Below are 25353 nucleotides of genomic sequence, written 5' to 3' on the forward strand. Positions count from 1 at the left end.
GCCTGGGGTGGGCCGGGAGTGCGTCTGAGGCCCTGGGGGAGGGGAAAGGCGCGGACGGCTGCTGCCTTCAGTCACCCGGGGAAGGCCGCCCCGGCCCCAGGCCCTTCTGCAAAGCGAAGCCTCCATTTCTGAGCACACGCCAGTCTCTGGCGGAAACGGACTCAACCCCATCACTGGGGCCCCTGGAGCCGGGCAAGGCACGGCACCCACCTGCCGAGAGCACAGCCTCGGGCTACGACCTAAGCCTCACTCTTCGATGCTTCCTACGAATCCGTAGCAGCAGTGAGGACCGCCGGGGCAGCTGGCGAGTCCCAGACAGGAGTTCTGGATCTTTGGCCCGACAGGAGACAGTAAATGCACCTACTAGGCACTGCGCAGTCACTAAACGGCTCTTCCCACCTCTGCCAAGTCTCTACCAAGAAGGCTGGCATCTACGTGGAGCCACTTGGCAGTAGCGTGTCCAGGGTTAGTTAACGCCAGAGGCACCAGTTGAGGGGACGGTGCCATGCGCTCAACCGCATGAATCACTCCCGGGCCCCGTCCTGCCTCTTCCACTGGGGACCTGCGCCTTCCACTGGACCCTGTTCTCCTTCCTCGGGGGCTGCCCCACAAAGCAAGAGGACGAGCTGGACCAACGACTCGCAGACGCTGACCCCTGCCCTCCACCCTCCCGTGGCCAGGGGTCCGTTTTGGCAAACCGAGTGATAAGGCGACATTTGGAGACGTGGATACACATCTTTCGAACGACCAGGCAGGTGAATTCACCTCTTCACCCACCAGAGTTCCCAAAGTTCCGAAAAGGGAAAATCAGAACTTGTCTCCAGATGAGTGTCCAGGGGCCGGCCACGGGGCACAGACCCCACAAGCATCAGCTCATTCTGCCTGAGCCACTGTTGCATTTCATCTTTTGAAACTGAGGTGCGAATGACGGCCCTTCTCCGGGAGAACGACTCTGATTTATTTACGCTTTACGAAACAGAGCCGTTTCCGAGTAGCCCTGGCGCCTCAGGTGTGGGGGGTGTGTGCTGATTCTCACAATAACGAGTGAACTGTTCCCTTAGGATCAGAGGGCACCCAGTGTGCAGAGCGAGTCGGCGGGTGACGCTAGGTCGAGAGGGTGACTTTCACGAGGCCAGCCGCTGTGGCTTGGCGCTCGGGCCTACAAGCTAGGGGCCTAACAAGCTAGGGGCGTGGGTCTGGGGGCAACGGGATGAGTCAGTTCTGCGTCTTGGGGGGCTTGTGGGGTGGGGTGAGGTGAGGTCGGGGGGGTCCCAGACAAGCGGGGGAACTCCAGCCTGACCCCGCGCCCGCCCACTCACTCCGGATCTTCTTCTGCCACTTCATCTCGTTGTAGAGGTCCTCGGTCTGCTGGAAGAAGTCGTTCACCTTGCTGCCCTGCTCGTCGCGCTCCGTGGTGGCCAGCACCCGCACCTTGGACTCCTGCGTCAGGAACTCGCAGATGCTGGGCACCGGGAACACGATCTGCTCCATGGTCCTGTCGTGCCGGACGATCTGGAAAACAGCCGTTCCCGCCCGTCGCCGACTGGGTCCCTCCCTGGGCTGCGTTTGGGAGCGTTACTTTATGGAGCCCGAATCGAGGGACCCCGAGGGCCGGTGGAGGCGGGGGTGGACCCCAAACAGCCTTTTCGCTGCTTCCCGTTTCTCCCTCCCGAAACCAGCTGCGGGAGGCGCTGCGCACACTGGATGGCGGGGAGAAAGCCTGAAGTCGCGAGTCTATTTAAGGAAAAGAGAAACGAGCCGAGACGCCCGCCAGGCGTGGGAAGCGGGACCCCGGGGCAGTGCTTTGAAAACCAGCATTTTTATCCGCTCTGGATTCGCGTTCAGTGTTTGCCACTGCCGCTTATTTTCAGGAAATTCACCTGAGAGTAAAGAGGTGTTATTTTTCTTTCTCTTTAAAAGAATTATTTTGTTTGCTAATAGTTAGTTGAGGATATTTTTGTTTGTTCCTAATTCTCCTAATTCTTTATTTAAAGTTAAGGTCGCACTGGTTTCTGGGTGAAGACGGCTTGAACTAGCAGAACGGCGACCAATGTCTCTGGTCATCCCCTCTGACCGGGTCTCAGTCCCTAAGCTCTTGGCTCTAGCCTGTGAGAACGGGGAAGAGACGCCCCAAGCCACACGGTGTGCCCCGAGCCCTACAGGTTTGCTGCCTCACGCCATCCAGACGTTTCCCTTCACAGGCCAAGCCTATCCCTGCAGGGGCAGCACCCGCTGGATCTGATCCTCCTGACACCCCGTTATCTTGAACTTCTTACTTGGTGCTTGTGAGGCTCGACTACCGGTGACGCCCTGGGTGGGCGTTTCCACCCGCTTCACCGCTCACAAGTGCTTGCTCCCGAAAGCCCAGGGTCCTGCTTCTGCTCCCCGAGGGTCGCCCCCAGGAAGGGCCAGGATGGTCCGAGCCCGTCACACCCCCACGCTCTCCTGGGAGGACACAGAGCTGGGCTCTGGGACACAGGCTGAGGCTGACATCTCCCGGCCGAGGGCGGGACGGGGGCAGTCTCCAAAAGAAGACCGAAGCCAAATACTCAAAGCCAAACCTCCCATCTCCTGGCCCGTATCCTCTCTCGTCGGGCCGAGCAAAAGTGCTCTGAGGCGCGGTGACCGCGAGGTAAGAGGTCGGGGTAGAAGGGAGACCCAACGCGTCTGGAGACGCCACAGATCCCTGACTCAGCGGCAGGGCCCCCGGTCGCCCCCGACTTCCCCTTACACCAGCCCCCCGCACAGTCCCACGGTCTACACCAGGCCAGTGCGGGACTCCGTGATGCGGAACAGACGCCGCCCTGCGCGGATGTCACCAGCTCAGAGCACACGCTGGGAAGCTCAGAAAACAAGCAGGGTGGAATTAGGGGTGATGAACAAAGACTGGACCTGGACCAAAGGGAAACAAACGAGAACCAAAAAGGCCTCCCGCGTGAAAGACGGGTGGGACGCGGGACGGGAGCGGCTGTGGGAGGACGGGCGGGCTTACTCCGCCCAAGCAGGAGCGGCGTCTGCATTCCTAGGCGCTCCAGGAAATGCCGCCTTTGACTCTCATGTCTCACAGATCAGAGACGCACGGGCCGGCCGGCCGGGTGACTGAGGAAGCGGGGGGCTGTCTGGGGTGGGAAGCCGACGGTTTCTGCATTTCTCATCCAGTGAGGGCCCAGGGGCCCTTCAGGAAGGAGCTGTGTGGGACTCACTGAGAGACGGGCCCGTCTCCACAGGCGACGCTCACCACACAGCAGAAACGCTCTCGGGCTGAGGGGCAGACGCTCCAACCGCAGGGAGATGCTCGCGCGGGCTCAAGCGCGGTCTGAGTGGGACACGGTCCCTCGGGCGGGGCTCAAAGCAGGGACAGCTCTCTCGTGAGGGAGCTGTTGGGGATCGCCGACAGGGTCAGGGACCAGGTGACTGTTCCCAGCAGGCGCCTGACTCACAGACAGTTACGCCCCACAGTGTCAGTCCTGGGACTCTAGAACTCGTCCCTCACGGAGGGACAGAGAAGAGAAACAAGCAACTGAGGGTGTCCTGAGGTGATGCGGTCCACTCAGAGAGTGACCAGACGGACCAGGGTCCCGAGGTGATGCGGTCCACTCAGAGAGTGACCAGACGGGCCAGGGTCCCGAGGTGATGCGGTCCACTCCGAGAGTGACCAGACGGGCCAGGGTCCCGAGGTGATGCTGTCCACTCAGAGAGTGGCCAGACGGCCCAGGGTCCCGAGGTGATGCTGTCCACTCAGAGAGTGACCAGATGGCCCAGGGTCCCGAGGTGATGCGGTCCACTCAGAGAGTGACCAGACGGGCCAGGGTCCCGAGGTGATGCGGTCCACTCAGAGAGTGACCAGACGGGCCAGGGTCCCGAGGTGATGCTGTCCACTCAGAGAGTGGCCAGACGGCCCAGGGTCCCGAGGTGATGCGGTCCACTCAGAGAGTGGCCAGACGGCCCGGGCACGTCTGCACGAAGGAGGGAGGCAGGAGGCTTCTCTGCAGCACCCTGGGCAGGAGGGGCTGGGCCCCACTTGCAGTGCTCAGGGCTTACGCGTGGCTCTCTGTCCAGGGATCACTCCTGGCAGTGTCTGGGGGCCCAAGCAGGGCCGGACACGTGTGCTGTGAGCGCCTGGACCCCTGGGCTGAGGCGCAGGCTGCCCACCAGACTGGCATCAGCCTCTCTCAGAAATTCAGACTTCATGACCCGACTGCGCCTCTCCATCACTGAGACTCAGCAAACAGTGCTCCCCCGCTGCTGCCCAGCCGAGCGGGAAGGGCAAGTTCCTCTGTTCATTCCAACACGAGGGGTCCTGAACGCCCGTGATCCCGGGGCCACTCACGACTCTCGGCACCCAGTGGCTTCCTGCAGAAACGCCTCTAGACTGTGAACTAAGCTATGGCCCCAGGCTGCCCCGGGAGGGGAAGGATTCTCTCTCTCGGCCTTTCCTTTCCCCGGGGCATGGTGGCCGCCGGCTTATAGGGCCCACTGAGGAGAGGGACGAGCTGCAGGGACGCGACTTCCGGCAGGAATTTCTCCGGACTGAATTACTAAAATCCAGAAATCATTCCGACACGGTGGCAGGGAGCCTCCCATCCCCTCGCGCTCACGGGCGCCAGGCCGCGCCGCCAGACATGCCACACGCATGTCACCACACGTGTGCCCACGGCTCCCCACCCACCCTCCCCACAGCGCCCCCGCCGACACTATCCTCTCTGCAGTCCCACTCCGCTGTCCCCACCCTTCCTTCCACGCACGCTCTCCTGGCGTGCGACCTGCCCTCCTGGCCTCGCCCCGCCCTGCTACTCACCCCTACCGAAGCCCCCGCAGACGGGCGTCCCTGGCCTCTAGCACCCCCCTGATGCCGACATTTCTGTGTCCCTTGGACTGTTTTTAGCCACTGCACAAAAGACCCTCTCGGGGTGGGGCGGGGCTGCGGGTCCTCGCCTCCCCCTGGCCTGCTCGGCTCCCCGGCTCTCCGGGTGTGGGTCTCGTGGGTCGCGAGGTCAGGGGCCCGCTCGGGGCCGCCCCTCTGGAGCAGCAGACGCTCCAGCCCAGCCTGGAGCCTGGGGCCGGGGCTCCAGGGCAGCAGGGACGGGTACGGCCTCACCCCCCGCCAGTCCGGTGCAATCCCTGGCACCCCAGGGGTCCCCTGAGCCCACCAGGAGGGGCCTCTGAGCACAGAGGCAGGAGTCCGCCCTGAGCACTGATGGGTGTGGCCCCCAACAAAACAGATCTGCCAGCGCGTGAGACTGTCAGGATGCAGGCTCCGGGGACACGTGCCAGGGCTGCCCTGGGGCTCTGCCCGCAGGGAGGGGGCGGGGGCAGGGCAGGTGGCCAGTGGGTGACACCCCCGGCCCCCGGCTCCAGCACGCCCCTAGACCATGCCTCGCCCAGGGCCTCCGGCAATGCCTCTGTCAGCCCGAGGGTGCCTGGGGCCCCAAGTCCCTGCGTCCGGGAGGGGGCTGCTCCCGCCCAGACGTGCCGGGGGGAGCCCTGCAGACCCTCTCTGACGTCCATCCCGACGCCAGGCGGCCACTGCCCTCGGCAGCGAGCACGTCCAGTGACCGGACCAGAACCTGACCCAGGGAACCGGGGCGGGCCAGAGAGGAGACCCCCTGGGCTGGCGGCAGAGTCTGGGGTCAGGCCTGGCACTGCAGGGTCCCCCCAAGCACCTCGGGGGGGCGGCCCCACCCCTCGGCCTGACACCCCCCGAAAGGAAGGCGGGAAGGAAGGAAGGAGGGACGGGGGGGGGGCTGCTGAGGCTGGAAGCCCCGGGGGGCGCCGCGCCCCTGTGAGCGCACAGTCCACCTGGAGGTGCCCCGGAGGGACGAGACCCTCGACCCAGCAGCCCCCGGAAGCGAGGGCGCACTCCCTACCTCGATCTGGGCCGTGTGGTTGGCGTAGTGTCGCAGGGCCTCGTCCCCGTCGTCCGCGTCCGGCCCCGGCTTCAGCATCTGCTGCAGGAGCTTGTTGTGCCGGGCCAGCTGCGGGGAGAGGGAGGGTCTCAGGCTGGCGGGCGGCACAGCGCAGGGGGGCCCAGTGGGACCCTGGGGACCGGCTCCGGCCACGGGGTCAGCCTCGCATGCTCCGTTCCCGGCCCCGGAGTTCCCAGTGCTGGGGGTCTGCCGAGCTAAGGCGCGGGGCTGCTCCCCCCTCAGTGCTCTCGGTGCCCATCCCCCGCCCGGGTGACCTGAGGACGGCGTCCCCCAGTGCGCCCGGGAGCACGCATGCCGTCGCCCGTCACACGCTTTAGGAAGCAGCGGTGAGAGCCGGGGCACGTGCCTAGACACAGCAGCACCTGCAGGGCAGCGCAGCGAGGGATCTCATTTAAATCCTCATCAAAAGCTGGGAGCAGGAGGGCAGCTCCGAGGACGCGCGGCCGCCCTCCGCGCGTGGCAGAGACCCCGCGAGGCGCTGCAGGCCGGCTCCTGGCACGCGGGGGCGCGTGTGAAGGGGGAGAGGGACGGACACGGGCCTTCAGGGGAGCCGGCGGCCACCTCTGCGTGGACGCTAGGGCCGCAGCCACTGCGACTCCCCGCAGCCCCGGGCACACAGGAGCGCGGCCGTGTGCAGAGCGCAAGGCCCCGTGGCACTCAGGCCCCGGCCCAAGCTGCCCCACCTTCCCGCGCAGGTGGGGCAAGGGCGAGGCCACTTTGAAGCCTTGGCCTCGGCTGTAAGTGCCCGGCCCAGAGGCAGGCGGGTGAGTGTATCACGCGTGTGCAGGAAGTGGCACCCAAGTGATTTCACCCGTGAATCTCTCTGAGCATCCTAATCACCACAGGAAAATGCAGCCCGCGGTAATTCTCCTCTGCCGTAACCGGAATGTTTAATGTAGAACGCACGGCCGGGAAGGCACGGCCGGGAACGGGCGCCTTAGATGCAAACACCACGCGAGGATCAACACCGCCACGAGCAACCGCAGGGCAGGGGAGGGGGGAGGCTGCCAAGAGGAGCGACGGAGCCTTCTGCCACGCGGCCCCTCGTCAGGAATCACGACACAGCTGTCGTCCGGTTAAACACACGTCGGCACGAAGCAGGGAAGGCCACACACGCACGCCCCAGAGAACGATGCACACTCGGACTCACAAAAACTTTAGCAGGACCACGATGTTTTGGCTTGGGGGGCAACCAGCAGTGCTGGGGGGCCAGTCCTAGCTGGTGCTGAGGGGACTGTGCTGTGCTGGGGGTCCAAGCCAGGCCACCCTCCCGCAGAGCCGAGCCAGCCGGGCCGACTCTCTCTCCAGCCTGGGCCGCCCGCAGAGCTGGGGCTGGGCAGAGAAGCCGCCACCTCCGGGCTGTTCGTTTTTAGTCGTACTCCTTAAAAAAACGATGCCCTAGTTAATGCATTATCGTTAAGATTTTAATGTCCACTCTAGGACATCCACTTCAGAGCCCAAGGAAGGCTGGTGGGGAAAAAAAAATCAAGCAATTGTGTTTGAACGAGATCCAAGGGCAATTATTCGCCCGCACGGCTCACATGTGAATTTGTTTCGCGAGTTCTGCTCTTGCTAATTGGTAAAACTGAGACAGAAGCTGTCTCTGCCAGGCTCGGACAGCGGCTGGGGCTGGAAGTCGGGATAATTGCCTTCCATGTTTAGGCTTAAACACCGCGGGGTTTTGATCCCACACGCCTCCCGTTGGAAGAAGAGGGAAACCGGCGGAAGAAGGCCTGAAAGCCAAGGTCCCACCCATCCCAACATGCTTCTTAACATACAGCCAAGCTTTGGGGGCTCAAAGCTTCCTGTTTTCTGACTCTGTGACCCCCGCTGGGTGCGAAGCAAACTGTGGTCCAGGTGGAGGACCTGAAACAATAAGAAAAAGGCCCCCAATGGGGGAAAGGACAGAATCGCAAGGCATCACGGGCTGGAAAATCTCGGGAAGGAACTGCGTCGGGAACGCGCAGGCCGCAGTTCCGTTACTGTAGGGGTGGGGCCTGGGCCAGGCGGTCAGTGCTCGGGCACCGCAGCTCTCTGGCTCCCTGCTCGGGCTGTCGGTTGGCAGCACGCTGGACGGGTCAGCCCGGGGACACCACTCGGACGTGGAGGTCAGCGCCCACACAGGGGCGGCCAGAGGAGTCTCTCGGAGCCTGGCCTGCGTCCACCCGAGCAGTCTGGCCCAGCCCGAAGCCCTGACCCTGTGCGTGGTCCAGTCCGCAACACTGAGTTTGCAGGAGCGAGTTGGAAACAAACAGCGCTGGCAGGGCGAGGAGGGGCCGTGGGTGGGCCGGCCCTGAGGGAGGGAAACTGGGACCCGAGCAGGGAGGGGGCCTGGCCGCAGGGGCAGGGACAACGGGCACTGGTGGGATTCGTGCCCCAGTCATGGGAGGACCCACAGCCACGTCACCCTAGGTGCCCCCACGGGACGGCAGCCCAGCGGCAGCCCCGGTGCCCACCCGGCCCCGTCCACGTGTGCTGACTCCCGGCTCCAACGGCCTCTGCTGCCTGCAGGGAGATGGACGGTGACCTCAGCCCAGTCAGGGCTTCCTCCACGACTGGACACCACGCCCGGGAGCGGCCCTCCGAGGCCTCGCCGGCTCTCCCAGGGAGCCTGGTCCCACGCTCGGGGACCCTGTTCACAGTGCTCCACAGAGGGGAAGTCACCTCCCAGAGGACCCTGGAGGGGGGTGGTCACTGGCCGTGTGTGACGGATGCTGAAGCCACCACACCCCACGCCCGGGAGGACTCTTCCCTGAGGCGACTGCACCGCCCGTCCACTTCCCTCCTGTCAGCCAGGGGGCCTGGGGCCTGAGAGAACAGGCAGGGCGTGGGGGACGCGACTCCAGCTCACCTCGAGCCTCCTGTGCATGGAGGCTGAGAGGAGCAGGGGCTTCTCCGGGCCACTGGGCACGAGGCGACTGTCAGAGAGAATGTGAAAGTCCCCAGGACCCGCTGGGCAGCTACAGGGGGTCTCCACAGGGCCGGGCACCTCAGGGTGGGCGCCTATAGGGGGTTTCCTCATGGTGGGATACCTTCAGGGGGCTTCCTCGGGGTGGGGTGCTTACAGGGGGTCCAAAGGGTTGGGTGCCTATAGTGGGTCTCCTCAAGGTGGGGCACCTTCAGAGGGTCTCCTCAGGGTGGGGTTCCTGCAGAGAGTCTCCTTAGGGTAGCATCTTTCAGGGGCTCTCCTCAGGGTGAGGCGCCTATAGGGGGGTCTCCTCAGGGTGGGGCACCTCCAGAGGGTCTCCTCAGGGTGGGGTGTCTGCAGGGGGTCTCCTCAGGGTAGGACCTTTCAGGGGCTCTCCTCAGGGTGAGGCGCCTGCAGGGGGTATCCTCAGGGTGGGGCACCTATAGGGGGTCTCCACAGGGTGGGTCACCTGCAGAGGGTCCCCGAAGCCCAGGGCCCCCAGACTCAGAGGCGGTGCCCCAGCCAGCACCGGGGGAGCCCGACTCTGCTCTAACGGCAGAGTCGATAGCGCTTCTCTAAGGCTGGGGAGAACTTTTGCGTTGGGGCTGGCAGGAGAGGATGAGAGGCTCCTGCCCGTGGGCGCCGGGCAGTGGGCAGGAGCCCTGACTGGCCACCACAGGTGCCCGGAGGTGCAGGAGGCTGACTGGCCACAGGAGGTGCCCAGATGCGCTTGGCGGAGAGACACCAGCCTCACGCTTTCCATGCCCGAGGCAGGAGGTACGGCACGTCCCTGGCACTGCCTCACCGCCAGAGGAGACTCCTGAGCACAGAGCCCCGAGCAGCCCTGGGCACTGCCGGGCGTGGTCCCCACCCTAACAGCAAGGAATTCTGTCCACTCTCCTCCGCTCAGGCACGGCTGCCCTCATGATCTGGGCAGTTTCGGCTGTCACGGGAATGGAACGCGAAAGGAATAGTGTCCATTTTCCTGGACTTGCAAAAGGGCAAATCCAAGAGGACCCCCTAAGAAACAGGACCCGAGGAAAGGCGGGGGGAGGCTGCCTGGGGGTGGCGGGCAGGGAGGGGGCCCACGGGGGCAGACTGGGCCTGGCGTCTCACTCAGGCCGAGGGCCCAGAGCGCGCAGCGAGGGGCAATTCCTCGTTCCTGATTTATTCTGTGACACAGAGGCCACTCCAGACAGACGTGCAGAGTGACAAGAAACTCACCAAGATTAGAAACCAGGTGAGCTGCAGCTGATCCAGATTCCTACTCGCCAGGTGCCGTCTGGGACAAAAGCCCGCAGAAGGCCTCGGCGATTACAGCCAGTGGGTGCTGAAGCGCAACCTCGAAACTGCGCAAGGCAGGGGGAGAAACCCAGGGCCCAGGGCCTACAGGCAACAACGCGCTGGAAGACTGAAGACAGTTATTTTCGCACAGTGAGTTTCTGTTTTGTTTTGTTGACAGGAAGCATGACCAACAGTGCTCACGAGGAATCCAGCTTTCCGGCTGAGACTAAAAACCCCCCTGATATAATGAGTCTCAAAATGTGGTCTTGATGGAACATCAGTGTCACTGTCAACTGGAGATGCAGGTTCCATCAGTGTCACAGTGACAGGTTTCAACAGTGTCACTGTCTGAGACGCAGGTTCTGTGTCACTGTCTGACAGGCTCCAGCAGTGTCACTGTCTGTCAGAGACGCAGATTCTGTCAGTGTCACTGTCTGTGACAGGCTCCAACAGTGTCACTGTCTGTCAGAGACGCAGATTCTGTCAGTGTCACTGTCTGGGACAGGCTCCAACAGTGTCACTGTCAGAGAAACAGGTTCTGTCAGTGTCACTGTCTGACAGGCTCCAACAGTGTCACTGTCAGAGACACAGGTTCTGTCAGTGTCACTGTCTGTGACAGGCTCCAACAGTGTCACTGTCTGTCAGAGACGCAGATTCTGTCAGTGTCACTGTCTGTGACAGGCTCCAACAGTGTCACTGTCTGTCAGAGACGCAGATTCTGTCAGTGTCACTGTCTGGGACAGGCTCCAACAGTGTCACTGTCTGTCAGAGACGCAGATTCTGTCAGTGTCACTGTCTGACAGGCTCCAACAGTGTCACTGTCAGAGAAACAGGTTCTGTCAGTGTCACTGTCTGTGACAGGCTCCAACAGTGTCACTGTCAGAGACACAGGTTCTGTCAGTGTCACTGTCTGTGACAGGTTCCAACAGTGTCACTGTCAAAGACACAGGTTCTGTCAGTGTCACTGTCTGGGACAGGCTCCAACAGTGTCACTGTCTGTCTGAGATGCAGGTTCTGTTACTGTCACAGTCTGACAGGTTCCATCGGTGCAATAGTCAGTGACAAGTTCCATCAGTGTCACTGTCAGACACACAGATTCTGTTAGTGTCACAGTCTGTGACAGGTCCCATCAGTGTTACTGTCTGACAGAGACATGGGTTCCATCAGTGTCACTGTCTGTCAGAGAGGCAGTTTCCACCAGTGTCACTGTCTGTCAGAGAGGCAGTTTCCATCAGCGTCACTGTCTGTCAGAGAGGTAGTTTCTGTCAGCGTCACTGTCTGTCGGAGAGGCAGTTTCCATCAGTGTCACTGTCAGAGAGGCAGTTTCCATCAGCGTCACTGTCTGTCAGAAAGGTAGGTTCTGTCAGCGTCGCTGTCTGTTGGAGATAATAGTTTGTGGCCCAGCACCTTCCTTCAGGATCAGCCTCTTGGTCTGCAGCCTGTTCCTCCCTCCCAAGTGACCTGAATCCTGCGAACACTCACAACCTTCTAAATCCCAGTCACTTCCCTCACCAGTGTGGGTTCGGGTCCCTACAGGCCCCGTGGGGAATCCTTATGTTTATATATAAAATCAAATGGCGTAGGACATTCTTTCATTTCCTAATCCTTCAAGAACAGTGCAAATGTTTAGAGATTCTTTAAAGTAGCAAATAACTTACCAGGCAAATTAAAAAAAAAATAGAAATTGGAACCAGACATTTAAAATACATCCCATTTAGCTTTCACAACTGGCCCATTTATCATGTATAGTTTCTAACTGCTGACCTCACTGTACTTTGAAAAATATTTCTGGTACTAAAAATCTCACAAGGAAAAACTTCATGAGGATATCTATATAATTACATATCAAAATAGACAATTACCATATTAGTGCATAAAATTAGTTTGTTTTCACGTAAAGAGTAGTGAAAAATAATTACCCTATTGTTTTTTGTTTTTGTTTCATTGTTTCATTCCATATTTTGAAGTAAAACAGGTCATACTTGCTCCTACTACAATATTTTAGCAACTCCATAAAAAGTGTGTAGTTTTTTAAGAAAAAATACCTGCCATTGTATTTTTATGCAAAATTTAACGGAGATCATGCTTTAAATCATTCTGACAACAATGTAAGAATATGTCAATATTTTCTGAACTACAGGGAAACAAGCAGTGCGTGGGGAAGCCGTCACACCCGCAATCTGTCTCTCTGAGAACGTTCCTTACTATCATGCCGCGCGTCTGCTTCAAACTCAGACAAAACGCTTCAGCGGGAGAAGCCAGAGAAGCTCACCCTTCCCTTCCTCCTTAACGGGATTATCTCCAAATAGACGACCCAAGGAAGCCAGGGGTCAGGTCACTAAGATCAGGAGGGACTGTTGCACGGGACACGCCAAGTGACACACACCTAGAAGCTTTCTGGTATTGGGGGAAACTGAGACAGATCCTCTATATTTCTCTTTGTTTCACGGTTGGCTTTTTTTTTTTTTTACCTTTTTAATTGACTCACTGTGAGATAGACCCTCACAAAGCTGTTCATGATTGGGTGTCAGTCACACAGTGCTCCAACACCCATCCCTCCACCAGTGCACATCTCCCAGCACCGGTGTCCCCAGGTTCCCTCCCATCAACCCCCACCCCACAGCCAAGATCTTGTCTATTTTTGAATGTAAATTAAGTCTTAAATTTCTGGGTCTCACAATTCCTACAAAGGAAGTTGCACATTTTTCTGCACCCAGACAGGAGACGATAGGATTATACTAGAAGCTTCTTCCAGAAACTAGAAATAATTTTGTGGGATCTGTTTTCCACCCAGGTCACCTCCGTGGTGATTTTCCAGGTGTGCGCTGGGAACACTAGCAGAATGCAGCAGAATGCAAGCGCTTCCCCAGAATAATCTGGACAATGATACGTGACTGGGGAAAATAAACCTGGCTGACTCTTCCAACTGGAGCATAAGGGCCAGGAGAAAAGCAGTTTGGCCTGCCCACTGCTGTGGCCATCTAGCTGGAGCAATGCTGGGCACAGGACAGCGCTGTGAGGATATGTACGTACGGATGGATGGGGATGGATGGTGAATGAGCAGATGGGTAGATGGATGGATAAGCAGATAGGTGGATGGATAGATGGAAGGAAAGATGGATGGATAGATGGAAGGATTGATGGATAAGCAGGCAGATGGATGGATGGGTGAGTAGGTGAATGACTGGCTGGCTGGCTGGATGACTGGCTAGGTGGATGGATGGATGGATGGATGGATGGATGGATGGATGGATGGATGGATAACAGATGGATTGGTGGGTAGGTGAATGGCTGACTGGCTGACTGGCTGGCTGGACAGATGAATGGGTGGGTGTACAGATAGATGAGTGGATGATGGATGGTATATTTGTGTGGATGGATGGGTACAGAGATGGGCGGATGGATGAATGGCAGGCAGACTCTTTTGGTTTATTGTTTCAATTTTTAATGGCACCTGGGTTTAATTTTCGAAAGAGATTGATTTTTAGAAAAAATGTTCAACTATAATATTTCTGAGTGTGAAAGATATTCTAAGTCCTATTTCTGGACTAACGCAATTCATCATTTCCTTACAACAGTTAAGAAAAAAATGGGTGCTGGCACTGCCTATCTCTTCCAAAGCATTTTGATTCATTGTTTCCAGCGATTCTTTTTTCCCTTGGGACAGCAGTGAGAGGTGAAAAAAACGTCCTTTTCTGAGACCTCCCCATACTACAGTGGGTCTTGTGACCGCCTGAGAACAGGCCAACAATAACCCACTCCCGGACTGAGTGGGTTATTGTTCACCCCGGGACATTCTCTGATTCAGTCCCTGACCTCTCCCGGGAGCACGTTCGGGTCACTCGACCTTTTTCTGCCTAATTCGCCTCGCTGAGAAATACCAGTAGTACCGACAATGTGATACCCAGGACAATTATTCCGGGATCTGTGCTCCTCCTATCCCTGGGGCAGCCCACAGCCCGGATCACGTGCCTCCCCTCCGTGGAGGCCCTAGTCACGGGCGGCATCGATTGCCTTTCTGCAGCTCCCGCTCCTGACAAGCCCGCTTCAGCGCGGGGTAATTAAAGGCGCGGCGTTAGCAGGAGGAGTCTGACAACCGCGCTGGGATGGCCACGTGCATCCCGTCACGATCCCGAGTGCTCCACCAGCTGTGAAGTCGGGGGTGGAAGACGGGGAAGGAAGAGGCAACACTGAGATCATTTTCAGGAACTTTAAGCTCAATTGCTGGAAAGCATTTCAACTCGGGTTTCCAGAGCTCTCGGTGTCGGAGTTCCGTCAGGACGAGACACCCCCCCCCCCCCCCCCGGCGCCGTCTCTCTGCTGAACCGTCTCATCGACAGCTGCTGTACGGAAGGTTCGTGGTTATCAACGGGGGGAGAATAATTCCTCAAGCGGATTTCACATTTCAGAGGCAAACCGAATAATTAAGGAGGAAATGAGATGGCAAGGTGAATTTCCACTCCAAGTAAGGACTCAGATCCGGTGGATGAAAAATGAACAAAGAAGTTAGAGCATATTTTGTTACACGTTCATTCCTTGACACTCAGCAACCTCCAAAATGTTCTCTAATCTCAGGGAAGTTACATACCCCAGGTGACAAGTGTGCAGACAAACGAACCACATGAAGTACAGAAAGGAAGAAGGAAACCAGATGCAGAGACCAGTGCATTCACAAGAAAACGTTGTCTTTTCTTAAACTATGTAAAATTATAGGGCCAAGGTATAGTGGACAGGGCACTTGCCTTGCATCAGGCTGATCTGGGTTCCCTGACACCCCCATCGGGTCCCTAAGCACTGCCGAGAGTCAGCCCTGAGCAGAGCTAGAAATGGCCCAAAATCAAAACACAAAACAACTCTAGAGAGAAGATATTTAAAGACAAGGGGCTTAGCACAAACACAGATGACTACAAACTGTTACCATCTGTTATGCTCCCCTTCTGTAACGAGAGGGTGTGAATCACCTGTAATTGCAAGGATATTGCTAGACCCATAAAAGATATTACACGCAGTCTTGAGAGAACACAAAGATCCATTTATCTGACTCTCAAACAAAATAAAAAATTTTCATGTAACTCAGGAACCATAAGTTAAATGCAAAGTTTGGTGTATGTCTCTGATATTTTTGTACATTGAAAACTGTAAGTCACTTCTAAAACAGATGACACAAGGGAATGCAGAATCTCTGTTATTCATGGCTCGGGGAAACTTACATTGTTAAAGTGATCATTTTCTACCCAACATGAAAATTTCTTGCAGTGTCTATCAAGAGTTCAGTGGAATTCTCCAGGGACATAGAACTACCACTAGAATCTGTTAGAGCCACACCCCTCCATGAATATTCATTTGCTAGAATCTGTTAGAGCCACACCCCCACGAATATTCATTTGCTAAAGCCATAATAACCCCCCCATGAATATCTTAAGCAGTCCTAAAATCACATCCCTTGACCTTACAGTATACTGTAAAGCTAGAGTAACCAAAAGTGAGTTACTGGAATCCAAGCAGACACTTAGACCATCGGAACGGAACTGAGAGCCCATGAAGAAACCTTCCAATACGTGGCAAGTCTATGACAGAGGAGCCGAGAGCCCACAGTGAGAAAGGAAAGCCTCTTCAACAAGTGGCGATGACAAAACCGATGTCACGTGTAGAAGACTGAAATTGGACAATGAGCCCACACTGAGCCCACAAGGTACCTGAAAATAGATTAAACACTTGACTGTCAAAAAACACAGGCAAAACAGTCTCTGGTTTTTGGCTTCAGTTGTATCCACCAAGATTCGTCTCCACTGGCAAGTGAAAAAAACAAGCAAAGAGAGCCAAATGGGATGTGTTACCCTCAACAACTTCTGCACTGTGAAAGAAATCATCACTTAAACAAGACATCCTACTGACAGCGCGCGCTCGCGCACACACACACACACACACACACACACACACACACGCACACACGCGCGCGCGCGCGCGCGCGCGCGCGCACACACACACACACACAATCAAGAGCAGAAATGCCCTACAATCCAGCTATTCACCCTCTGGGAGTCTGAAGGACAGGGAAAGGCCAGTTCCCAGAGGAACTACGTCTGACCGTCACTGCAGCACTGTTCCAACAGCCGAGGGTGGGAACCGTCCAGGTACCACCCAGGCGTGAAGGGGCCGAGCAGACGGGCACAGACACACGGTGGACTCCTACTCAGGAGTTGAGGAACAAAGAGACCATTTTAACAGGCGCTTCGGTGCCAGAGGAAACGTCAAGACAGACACAGAGACGCGTTTCTCGGCCTCAAAGCCAAGCCAGGAAACCCAGGTAAGGGGCTCGGCCGGGGAGGAGGCAGGTGGGGAGAGGTGGGTGGCGGGGCCCTGCTGGGGGGCTTCTGAAGCTGATGCTAAAGTTTGATTTGAGAAACTGAAGGTCCTGGTGGTGGCGCGGGGCCAGACGCTGCCCAGGGAACAGCAGCCCGGAGAGCCCAAGAGCCTCCAGCGGACAGGCCAGGACTTGTTCTTGGTGCTGGGGGTCAGCCAGGCCTGTGCGCAGACCCTGAGTCACACCCCACCCGAGGGAGAACATCTCAGACAACACAAACACGCATGCACGCACACGCACACTCGCATGTACACACACATGCATGCACACATATGCATGTTTGCTCACACACATGCACGCTCATATGCAATGTACATACATGCATGCATGCACACACCTGTGTCCACACACACGCCAGCACACATACATATGCATGTGTGCACGCGTGCTTGTTTGGGGGCCACGCCTGGCTGTGCTCCATGAGAATCCCGGCAGACGGAGGGACGCTCCTGTGAGGGTCGGGGGGGCCCTACAGGGTCGCGGGGACCCCAGTGAGCAACTGCACGCAGGGCTGAGAGCTGTTTCCACGGTCGCTTCACTAGTCAGAGGAAGGTTTAACGGGGGGAGGGGCATTCACAGAACCGACAGCAGGGGCTGAGCGGAGAGCAGCTGCCAGGAGGGGGAGGGAAGGAAACAGCAGGCAACGGGCCCCAGGAAGGAAGTGGAGGGGCTGGAGTCTGCAGGAGCTTATTTGGGAACTGTTGTCTGTGCAGCAAGTGAGTAAAAATATCCAGGGTGTGCGCCAGGGGGCCGGGGCCGCCCCCACGGCTATTTGGTTGGAGTCCACACTGGGGTCCACACAGGGTGGGCACCGGACACAGGTCCAAGCCCCCACCGTGTCCCGCAGCGCCTCTGCCCTGCACCATGCATGTGAAGCCAGTGGGGGGAGCTCGGGGAGAGGCCCCACATGTGGCTCCCAGCAGCCCCTGAAGCGGCCCCGTGCCCGCGGGCGTGCTCTGTCCCGGGGAGATGGTGCCCCCGCAGTGCACAGCAGGGCACCCCCACCCGGGGCGCCTGTTCCGGCAGCACTCACAGTCCAGGGCGGGGACCATCTCGTATCCCCCAGGCTGCGCCCGCGCGGCAGCTGCAAATGGCACACACCGGGAACAAGGGACCCCCCCCCCGTGACGCCCGGGAACCGCTGGGCCCTGGAGGTGGTGCTACAATACAGCGATGCTTGGGCCAACCACGGCTCTTGGTCAAATCGGTCCTGCCACCTGCAAATTCCTTTACAAGTCCTGAAAATTCATTCAGAAAACGGATTTCCCCCTTAACGGAGTCATGCTTGCGTTTCTGGCCCTCGCTAGCGCTGCTCTTCGTAGCCGACGCCGCTGAGTGGCTGCACGGAGGCAAGAACACCTGAGGAGTGAAAATCACTGCTTAGGCGACCCTCAGCGAAAGATCGACACAGAGAGTTTCTGGAGCTCCTCCCGGGAGAAAAACTCGTCTCCAGGAGGGCGTCTGGGAGAAGCAGACCCCTGGGGCCCCCCGGAGCCGGAGACAGGCGGTCAGGACTCCAGCACGGCGAGCTGTCGCCGTCGACTCCCCCCAGCTCTCCCCGGAGCAGCAGCGCACGAGGTGGCTGCGGGCTCGCCTGAGCTTGCTCCCGCCTGCAGCCGGGAGGGTGAGAGCAGCGTCACAGTATCACCAGTACCGCGGTATCACAGCACCCAGTACTGGTGCTATTCCAACACAGCGTCCCCGGGCTGAGACCCTCGGCGGTCAAGTACAAGGAAGGAAACTTTCCCTCCCACAAACCACTGGTTTGAGTGTTCATCTTGTGCTTTACATATTAATCGTGTCATTTAAGTATTTCGTGGGTGTTGTTTTGCTTCGGTGGCCAAGAAATACAGCCTGTCTTATGCGTAAAATGACATTAATAACTGTGTGTTAGGGGGGTGGGGGGCTACACTCATCTTCACTCACGACTTACTCCTGGCTGGGCTCAGGGCCCATATACGGTACCGGAGATTGAACCCAGGTCTGCCGTGGGCAAGGCAAGCGCCCTACCTGTTGTACTACTGTATAAATTTATTAATTCAAACTGCTGGGATAGCAAACCCACTTTAGTTTTCTTGTCTAAAAAAAAAAAAAATACTTGCAGGGGCTGGAGCGATAGCGCAGCGGGTAGGGCGTTTGCCTTTACCCAATTCCCAGTAACCCATACCGTTTCCCGAGCACGACCAGGAGTAACTCCCAAGTGCAGAACCAAGAGTAACCCCTGTGCATCGCTACGTGTGACCCAAAAAGCAACAAACGAACAAATAAACAAAAAAACCTTGCAATGATATTAAGTTTCAGGGCAAGTTCCTATATTTGCTTGTATTTCCATATGCCTATGGCCAAGACTAAAGACGCCTTTTCTTGTGGTTGGATAATTCGGGTGACTCTGCTTTCCAGTGACTTAAGAGATAACCTCTTGCTATTTAAAAGGGATTTAATGTTGAACTAAGCTCACAGAAAGTTCTTATGTTCTCAGCGTCTCCCGTGAAGAAAGCTTACACGTGTCTATTCATGGTGAGTTGTGTAGACATCAAACTGATACTCACACTCGACTTTCACTGACTTTATCTCAGAGTGTGAAACATGATTTGTCCCCAGGGGTTAAAAAACCGTTAAGTGCATTTTTAAAATCTAGTAGGGTCTCAGAATTGTTTTTTTAAAAATGGACTCCATGCCATCCTCTGTCTTTGTATAAATTCCTTTCAAAATGTGCTACCAGCAAGACGTGGGTCAGTAATGAACCATTTGGCAATTAATGATCTCACCCATTACTTTTATCCTTAGTAGCTCAGGGCTCTGTGCATAAACAGCACGAATCTTAGCTAAGATTTCTTTCACTCATTGAGACTTTTTATCTCGAGTAACAGAGTGTGAGAATACCAACGCGATTCTTATTCGACCTCCAGTTTCCTCCCTAAGTAGCTAATAACTAAGCCCAGAATTTGCGAGCTACTCCACCGACATTCTTTAAAACACTGAACGCCATCACATCCAGCTCACAGCCAGCAAGTAGCCGTCAGTTCTGCAAACACAGCCCAGAGATGCTCCCCGCGGCCTCAGAGGGGGCACTGCGGAGTCCGGGCGCTGAGTGGCGTCCAGCGCGCGAAGAGGCTGTGGGCTGTGCGTGAGGAGGAGAGCCAGGCGGGGTATCATTTCCTCACCACCACGTGACTGAGCTGCCAGCGTGTCTGGGGGCTGCAAGCCCAGCTGTGCTGTCCCCTTTCTGAGCTAAGCAATGAAAATGATGAGGTAACTGGGAGTTTGTCGCAGCATTCGAAAGGAAAGCTCCGTGTCCCGTTACAAACCCACCCTCCTTCCGCACGCGAGGCAAAGGGATCAATGCTGACTGCCACCTACTAGCGCTGAGAAAACAGAAGCTGCACAAAGGTGAGTCCTGCAGCCCAGCTCCGCAGAGCACGGCCGGGCGGCACTGTGGAGGGACCTCGGGATCCTGTCTTCAGTGTGAGTGAGACGGCAGCTCCTGGGATGACATGCCAGTGGCACACTGGTATTATCAGGAATGTGAGAAGGTGCTTTTGGCCTGGCCAAAGGAATCCCCATGATGTGCAGTTTCCGTTATATAAATCTTTCCCATCTTTTGTTAAGTTGATTCCCAGGCTTTTGATTTTTTTGAACAAAAAAATCACAATTGGGGGCCGGAGCGACAGCACAGCGGGTAGGGCGTTTGCCTTGCACGCGGCCGACCCGGGTTCAATTCCCAGCATCCCATATGGTCCCCAAGCACCACCAGGAGTAATTCCTGAGTGCAAAGCCAGGAATAACCCCTGTGCATCACTTGGGTGTGACCCAAAAAGCAAAAAAAAAAAAAAATCACAATTGTGAACAGGATGGAGTTTTTTGTTGTTGTTGTTATTGTTTTTTTGCTTTTTTGGGTCACACCCAGCGATGCTCAGGGGTAACTCCTGGCTCTGCACTCAGGAATTACTCCTGGCAGTGCTTGGGGGACCATATGGGATGCCGGGGATCGAACCCGGGTCGGCCGCGTGCAAGGCAAACGCCCTACCCGCTGTGCTATCGCTCTGGCCCCAGGATAGAGTTTTAAATCTCCTTCTCTATCACACTGTTCGCACACAGGAAGGCCATGGACGCCCCGACGGCTTTAGGAAGTTCCGTTCCTAGGGGTTTTATCTTTTGTAGAGTGTTGAGGGTTTTCTAAGAACAGGATCATATCATCCTCACATGATCATCTGATTTCCTTCCCCGTCTGCAGACCCTGTCTCTTGATTGCGTGGCTGCTAGGGGGAGGGTCACCCAATATTATACTGAAGAACAGTGGTGCGAGCGGAAGCCTTGCCCTCTGCCTGGTCTTGGCGGGAAGGCTTTCACTCTTCACTACAGAGTATGGTGCCTGCTGAGGGGGCAAATGGCTTTACCCATATTGGCGAAGTTTCCTTCTATCCGCATTCTAGAGAGTGTTTTCATCATGAATGAATGCTGATAAAAGAAATTAAATACATCATAGGAAATGAAAACAGTTCCTCTGTTCATGGAGCATAAGGATCAGCACTGTCAAAAGACAACTCTACCCAAAGCATTATACAGATTCAACTCAGGCCCCATAGAAATACCTCATGATATTTTTAACGGACATAAACCAAACACTGTTGAAATTCATATGGAGTGATAAGATCCAGCCCCACTTAAAAATAAATAGGAGGCTTTTCTCTTCGCAACCTTAAATTACATTATAAAGCTATGTAACCAAAACAGTGTGGTTACAAACCAAAGAAAATCATAGACCAATGGAATAAAACTCAGAGCCCAGAGACAGAACCTCAGGTGTGCAGTCAGCAAATCTTTGACAAAGAAACTAAGGGCATGAAACGGAGCAAGAAAAGCGTCAACAAATGGTGATGGAAAAACTGGTCAATCACCTGGAAAGAAACTCATTCACGCTCCTATCTGAGTGGATTCAAAATGGAGTAAAGACCGGAACCCATAAACTACCCGGAGGGAAACAGGGGCAGGCATCTTCAATGACTCAATGCCGCTGGCCAGGTAAACAGAAGCAGATATAAACAGACGGGACCCCCTCAAATGAAGAAGCTTCTGCACTGCAATAGAAATGGTGAATAATTCTAAAGCCAACCCACAGGCTGGGAGGAAATGTCTGCCCACCACCCATTTGACAAGGCTCTGTTCCCAAGATATGTGAACTAGACCTTTACAAGAAAAAAGAACACTGGTTGGTTCCAGGAAAAAAAAAATGGGGAAAAGAGATGATCAGCTGCTTCCTCAGAAAGACACACAAGTGACCAAGAGGCACATGAAGAAACGCTCCTCGTTGCTGATGAGCAGGGGATGCAAACCCACAGCGAGACCGGCACACAGCACAACGATGGCCACTGTCAGTGCTACACGGGAGGACAGGGGCCCTCATCCACTGTGGGACTGTCCAGCCTGCCTGGAAGACCAAATGGACACGTCTCACAAAACTAAGGACTGAGCTACCACGCACGTGACCCAGCAACCCCACCGCAGGCATCTGGCTCGAGGGCCCCAAAGCTCTACTCAGAAGGGACACTTGCACCCCTACGTGCCTTGCAGCCCTGCTCACGATAGAAAACACACGAAACAGCCCAGGTGCCCTGGCCCAGGTAACCGGAGGGGCGGGGGAGGAAGACCCAGTGGAGGTGACAGCTTCAGCAGCAAAGCACCCGACGGTACCACTTTGGGGTCAGTGCTCAGGCCAGATTAATCTTCCTAACCCTAGCAGGGCCCTAACCTAGTTGTTAGTTTTTGGATCATGACAAAATTTGTCCATGAGCATGCTCTTAACTTATAGTTAAGTATTATGGTGCTTTGGCCTGGCCCATTTCAATGCCAGGGTAGCTCACAGCTTGCCCTGGGTCCATCCAGTCTCTCATCGGGACCCTGCTTTGGGGTTCTAGGAACCAAGGGCAACTGAGGCTTAAGTCAAGAGAACAGATGCCCGAAGTGACTATCATTCAGAGTCAGTTAATTCCCAAGTTACAAAAGCATAGCATTACCTGTCTTCCTGTGTCCATACAAAAAGGACATAGCTCTAACTATGCAAAGGACTTAAGGAGACGAGAAAACCAATATTTACAAGTCAACAGAGTCTGATTAGGAGGTCAAGGTGATTGACCGGTTGCAGAAGCAGAGCACAATGAAAGAGATTACAAATAAAAACAGAAGAATGGGAGCACTATGATGGGAGTAACCCAATAAACCTAAGCTCCCTGTGGCAAGGCAGAAAGGACAAACCAATGTTTCCTACAAAACTGATTAAAGATATTTTCTTGTTATCATCATTACTGTGATGAATATAAATGATAATTTTTCCTCCGCTGGAATATAACTTCCATGTACACAAACGTGGTATTTTTCTGTTCCTATGCCAAGTATAGTTCTTAACATATGGCTGAGAGCAGTTTAGCGGAATCATTTCTTACAAAAGTGCATACAAACTGATAATATGTCTATGTAAAAAAAGTACAACAGAAGCTTAACGGAATCCTACAAAATTGACGCTACATTATGGTTGTCCAAGAGCGGAATCAGCTTCCGTGGACTTTGCTCTGTGGTCTTATGCGACCCCTTTGCTGATCTTGTCAGCAAACTACCTCTGAACCCCTGAAACGCCTCCTCTTCTTACGACTCATTTTAGTCCTAGCCTACTTCCAATACCCACTTCATTTCCCAGATGCAATCCAAGCAACTATAATCTTTTCCTTGTTTTGAAATTATGTTCATCCAGAATCATAAACACAGGCACACACAAGCTTACTATATACCACCCTAGAATTATTCTTTATTTATTGTATGATGTGGCTTCTTAATAAGTAGTAAATTCACTAAATCTAGGGTACCCACAGGTCTTAGAGAGAAAGAAGGAAAGAAATAAGGAAAGAAAGAAAGAAAGAAAGAAAGAAAGAAAGAAAGAAAGAAAGAAAGAAAGAAAGAAAGAAAGAAAGAAAGAAAGAAAGAAAAAGAATCCTTCCTCACCCAAGAACTGAGGCACGAGAGATCTGTATTCCGTGATCAGCACCTACATATCTTTCACCAAGCAACAAGAACCTTTGAATTACTGCCATTTCTATGACCTCCCAAACGCACGGTTAATTGGAGCAATGACAGAACGCAGTACAAGGAAAGGCATTAAAACTGGGCAGCGTGACGGTTAGTTTGGTGGACGCGTGTTTGTGTCCGAGTGAGGGTCGGGAGAGCATCAGGGAAAGAGCACTGGAGACGGCGCCGCTGACCTCTGCTCTGACTCGGGCGGTGGCCGCTGACTCTTGGGAGAGCCATCCAGGGGCAGGGCCACTGCTACTTGGCTTCCACGCAGGCATTTCCTGCTGCATCGGGGGGACTCCCCACCCAGTGCTCAGGCCCAGCAGGGCCGGGAGACACCGGCCTGAGAGACAGACACTGAGCGTCCCCATCACTCCAACCCAGACCCACACCCCCGGGCGCCGGTTCCCTCCCCACCCGCCCCTGCCGCCAAAAGCAGCGAGCCAGCAGGGAAGTTGAGGGGGGCTTCTTGTCCATAACCGAACCTCACTAAGAAGAACTGCGCAGAGGAAGCGGGAGACACATTTCCAGGTAAATTTGCAGGAGAAACAGGAATGGACTCGGTGTGGATACAAGCGACCCCCCTCACCCTGACTCAGGCACAGCCCCGGAAGACCCCTGTGGAGGGGCCGCTACGCACCACACACCGAGAGTCCGGCAGACGCGGCATCAGCCCGAGACCCCAGGGCGACGAGGCGCTCCACACGCCGAGGAAAACATTCTTATGAAACGCACCGAGAACTCTGAACTAGCGCCTACCCTGCGACCTAGTAATTAAGCATCCTGGAATTTATCCTGGGGAAATAATCAGCGTAGCCGGCAAACTTAATGCATGAGGATGTTAATCATGGCATAATTCATACTATCAAAAACATTAGAAACGTGAATGTCTAATAATAAGAAGTGATTAAATAAATTATGATACATTCAAACGACAAGCAATTATGCAGCCATTAATTACGCTTTCAAAGAGCAGTTAGTGGGGAAATGCTCGTGGAAGACTATAAAGCCTGTATTTAAAGCATAATTTCATATAGCCAATTAAGCTGATCCACGCTCTCTGGTCCTGGGAGCCAGGAGTTATTTTTGCCTTCCAGAGGCTCCCTAAGACTCCCCACATCCTGCCAGGCGCAAGAACGATTCCCCACCGCGCCCGAGCCCAGGGCTGGGGGAAGAGGGGGTTCTGGTAGATATGGGACCCCCACGGTCCTAGGACAGCCGGCTGCGGAGGCCACCTGCTGCTGGGGAGGGGGAGGGGACAACAGAGAAACGGCCCCACACAGGTGTGTGTGTGGGGGTGTACGTCTGCAGACTGTGAACAGCCGTGCGTGTAAATGTCTACAGACTGGAAACATACCCGTGTGCATGTATGTGCACAGACTGGAAACATACCCCTCTGCGTGTGTGTATGTATGTGTGTGTAGGAAACATACCTGTGTGTACATGTGTGTATGTGTATAGGAAACTTACCCATGTATATGTGTGCGTGTGTCTATGTGTGAAGGAAACATACCCATGTGTGCATTCGTGTGTGTGTAGGAAATCCATGTATGTGTATGTGTGGAGGAAACATACTCGTGTGTGCATGTGTATGTGTGTGTGAAAACATACCTGTGTGCGCATAGGAAACGTATCTGTGTGTGTGTGTGTGAAACATACCCGTGTGTGCGCGCGCACGAGTGTGTGTGTGTGTGTGTGTGTGTGTACAGACCGAAAACAGATCCGTGTGTGTGTGCATAGCCTGGATCAGACTCGCGTGTGTGCAGTGACTAGAAACAGTCTGCCCATGCCCGCGTGTGCGCATGTAGAGT

The 25353-nt window shown here is 55.4% G+C and overlaps 1 protein-coding gene across 1 annotated transcript in view; it reads right to left on the reverse strand.

Annotated features, from left to right (window-relative positions):
• The window catches only part of ITPR2 (inositol 1,4,5-trisphosphate receptor type 2), a 317220-nt gene that overhangs the window by 52330 nt on the left and 239537 nt on the right, over positions 1-25353 (reverse strand). The window contains 2 exon segments of the mRNA XM_055118479.1: positions 1320-1512; positions 5868-5975. Coding sequence (XP_054974454.1) covers positions 1320-1512; positions 5868-5975 — 301 coding nt within the window.

This window comes from Sorex araneus, chromosome 10, assembly GCF_027595985.1.
Source record: "Sorex araneus isolate mSorAra2 chromosome 10, mSorAra2.pri, whole genome shotgun sequence".
In the NCBI taxonomy this organism is placed as follows: Eukaryota; Metazoa; Chordata; class Mammalia; order Eulipotyphla; family Soricidae; genus Sorex; species Sorex araneus.